This window comes from Salvelinus fontinalis, chromosome 29 (assembly GCF_029448725.1).
Source record: "Salvelinus fontinalis isolate EN_2023a chromosome 29, ASM2944872v1, whole genome shotgun sequence".
In the NCBI taxonomy this organism is placed as follows: Eukaryota; Metazoa; Chordata; class Actinopteri; order Salmoniformes; family Salmonidae; genus Salvelinus; species Salvelinus fontinalis.
In genome coordinates, this window is record NC_074693.1 from 17,592,229 (window position 1) to 17,596,175 (window position 3,947).

The 3,947-nt window shown below is 40.3% G+C and overlaps 1 protein-coding gene across 1 annotated transcript; it reads left to right on the top strand.

The window, feature by feature from the left end:
- Positions 1–479: 479 nt before the first annotated feature.
- On the top strand, positions 480–3,631 carry zgc:153018 (Transmembrane protein 179-like). Its single transcript, XM_055888434.1, has 4 exons — positions 480–1,008; positions 1,283–1,420; positions 1,681–1,759; positions 2,125–3,631. The coding sequence occupies exons 1-4, from the start codon at positions 686–688 to the stop codon at positions 2,347–2,349; spliced, it is 765 nt and encodes a 254-aa protein (XP_055744409.1). The 5' UTR covers positions 480–685; the 3' UTR covers positions 2,350–3,631.
- Positions 3,632–3,947: the final 316 nt, after the last annotated feature.

Here is a 3,947-nt window from a genome sequence, read left to right on the forward strand (position 1 = left end):
TTGGTGAATTAATGAAGAGAGCTAGAAGTTTGTAGAAGTTTGTTTGGAACAAATAAAATAATTCATAAATTGTAGATGACCTAGGCTGCAGTATGTCTTATTTATATGACATAATCCTATAAATGATTTATAGGGCAGACTTTTGCAATTGTTCATTGTTAGGAAGGTTGATCGGATTAATGTTGTCCTACTGACCGAGTTTAAATGACAAGAGGTGGGGGTCGGCTTTGTACCCCCTTTCGATCCTGGCGTACATTCTGTCCCATGCATCTTACATAACTAAAAAAAAACAAACATATTTGTCGCTATTATGGATAATGGTTGATTAAAAAGTATCATGATTAAAAAGTACCATGATTAAAAAGTACCACTCAATTGATTGAGTCAAATAATACATTTGCAAAATGATAAGGTTTTGACAGCATTCACTGCATCTCTTAACTAGGAAATGTGTCCAACGCTCCAATATGTGTCGTATGCAAGTGCGTCACTGGCACATTTGTGAGGGGAAGGGAGTGTTGTAATGCTAGTTTGCGTGCAGGCTGTTCTTTAAATATCCTGTTTTCTTTCAGAAATATAACACATGGTAGTTTAATAATTCAAGATAATACCGAATAAACGGGACGGTACTGCCTGAAGATATCCTGTATTTAGTTCGTTTTGATCGATCTTTTGGATTTAGGATATGGAGCTTGATCGGCGACTGTTGGTGGCTCACTGCGCAGCCCACACCCTGTCAGTACTGGCCGGGTTGATGGTGGTTGTCCCGCTGGCGCTAAACGGCTCAGCTTTCAAAGGGCGTTGTGCGCTTTTCACCACTGGTTCTTGGAGGACGGACAATCGAACCGACATTTCTATGGAACAGGGTGAGATTTCACACTTGGTGGTACAGCAATGGGGTCCACCGGCTGCATGCCAGTTCGCAACTTTTGTCGGTGTTTTCACGGTGCTGTATGGTGCTGCGCAGGGCTGGCGAAGCATCTTCTATCTCCACGGACGGCTTGACGAGTGAGTAGACTTTCTATGGGCTTTGAAATAGTTATCAATAGTACATAAAGTAGGCCTATATATATATATTTAAAAAATAACGATACAAATGGAAACATAAATAGCCTGATAATAATAATAATGATGACCATTATGAAATATCAAATTGTGCAATGCATTGTTAGTCCTATGTGTCATAGGTAACTGCTATTACATCATTATAACAGTTTATGTCAAATTACAATGTTTTCAGTAGTTCACAGTCACCAATGTTATTACTATGTTTATTTTCCAGCACCTTGTTCTCTGCCTTCCTGACCCTGATCCTGAGCCTGTGTGTGTTGTTCCTATCTGGAGGGGCTAGTGTCACCCTCTCCCTGGGGCTGGCCTCCTGGTGCAACACTGTCACAGACGACAACACCAGACCCTACAGGTAATGTTCATATACTGAGGCATACATATCAACAGGTCGTACTTTAGGGTCTTCCAGGCCAGGTCATTTGGTCAGGAAAAACCCTGTGCGCTAGTACTGTGCATCGACCGGTGTGTTGCATATATTGCAGTGAGTGTGAGGGTCAAGCTGCAGTGAGTGTGAAGGTCAAGCTGCAGGGAGTGTGAGGGTCAAGCTGCAGGGGTTAGACTGTCGCCTTGTTAAGTATTGACAGTTTCTTGTCTCTGTCTGTTTGCGTGCAGCTGTGCAGAATCCCAGTCCGTCCCCATGTACCTGGATGTAGAGACGTCCTCCTTCTACACTGAGCTCACTCTGGCAGAGGTATGTAGTCCCCCATAGCCCATATCTCATGCCAGTGGGCTTTCCCTGCTCAAAATAGAAAGTGTCTGCTTTGCATTAACATGAGTGAGTCAGTGTACTTGTGATTTAGTTTAAGTATTTCTCTCTCTCTCTGCTCTCTCTATTTCCCCCTACACCCTCTTCTTCTTCTTCTTGTTATTATTATTGTTGCTGTTATTATTACTGTTATTATTATCATTGTTATTATTATTATTATTATTGTTGTTATTATTATTTGTGTCATTATTATTATTATTGTGTAATAACTCTTTCTCTTTTTGTTTCTCTATTCAATCATATTTATAATATATACTTGAACTAATAATAATCTTTCTCTCTCTCTCCAGGTTGCTCTGTGGAGTGTGACAGCATTGTGGCTGACCCACTCCATCCTGTCCTTCATGCGTCTCTACCACTCCCACAGCGAGCACATCAGCGGGCCCTGCCTGCCCAGGGAAAAGGAGCATCTCCTCGGTCACTCTTCCTCCTCCTCAGGCTCATCAGGATCAGACCGGGGTTCACCCTCACCCGCACAACCTCTATCAACAGTGCCCAGCATCATCTTTGTCTAAACCCCTAATGCCAATGGAACTCCACACAGCTACACGTTATGAGGGGTGAAAATCTGTATGAAACAAAGAAGCTGAGAATGTATTGATTCAAGAGACTGGACTACAGTTTGTAGTTTAATTGAACCCATGTTTAAACCCATTTGAATTGTTATGAGTTCCATCACTCATAACCCGTCATTACCAACACCCAGTGTTTTTATTGAACCACAAGACCTCTGCTAAATCTCATCACCACCACCATTCACCACTTACTGTTGCCTCTTATGTAACAGGGTTCAACCTCCAACCACAATTGTCATCTACCAATTATTTTTCAGACCAAAGGGGATTAATTGAACATACGGTAACCAAAAAAGGAATAAATTAAGTAATGTTATTGCATTTATTAATTAGATGTTTAACTAGTACCATCTTATCTTAGAGTCTTAGACATATGGTTTAATATGTGATCACAATCAGTATGATATAAGTGACATTCATCAGTGCATAGCTCACTAACTTCATAACAAGGTAGCTGACTGACTGACCTGTCAGTTACATATAAATACTAAGTTATTATTTTACAGGGTTTTCTGTTTCAACAAAACATGATCTAAATGTGTTTGTTCAATATGTATGACTGCTATATCCAACAGTTCCAAAATTGGCAAATGTACCATTTGCATGTTGTGTGCAATAGCTCTCAAGGCAAAAGTAATTCATTGTTTGAGTAAATGAACATTTGTACTGAGGCGCTTTCATTGAGAAGCAAGAAGCATATAGCATTTTTGGAAAGAGAGACACTATATTCAAATAGGATCACTGTGTGAGCAAGACACATTCAAGTTTTATTGTGTCGCAGAATCACTCTCTTCCTCTAGTGAAGGTTGTCGTATGATGCTATTTGTGTAGATGCAGCTGCTTTCAAGGCATTTGAAGCCTCCAGATTTTTCACAAATATATAGCTTTGGTGATAGTAGTATCAGAACAAGTATAAGTGTGAACTAGGCTGAGCCAAGAAGGTTGAGGGAGGTATAGGATAGAGACAGAATACACTCGGGAAAAAACGTATTCCAAAGTGTCTTGACCTTCAAACTCTGAACTCTGACGTCAGTAGTCGTGGTGACACACAGATAGCGGAGAAAGAAACCGGAAGAGAGATAGACTGTCTATAATCTATTGCATTTTGGAGTATTACTGGCAATATTGATGTTTTATACTGGTTATTTATGTTCATGTTTTATTTAGCATCCTGTTTGTGTAATTCAAAAATATCTTCCTATGAATAAAAAAAAGCGTTTCATTTTGGGTGTTGTTACTATGTTTATAACTTGTTGACATTGCGCTGGGCATGGAACTAGAAGTTGGCCTGCAGTGCTGATTTTAGATCAGTTTTGTTTGTTTCTAGATCATTCGTAGACAAACATTTGAATTGGTTGAGCAACTTCGGCTGATCCTAGATCTGCGAATATTTGGTGAATAAGCGTGATTGGTCAACCCAGTCCAGCGGAATGTATCGTGTCTATGGGCGGACCCAATTTACACCAATAGCTGGTAGGGCTTGGATATCAAGGCGGGGTTATTTTCCCGATGGACCAATCAGAGAGTAGAACCGTATA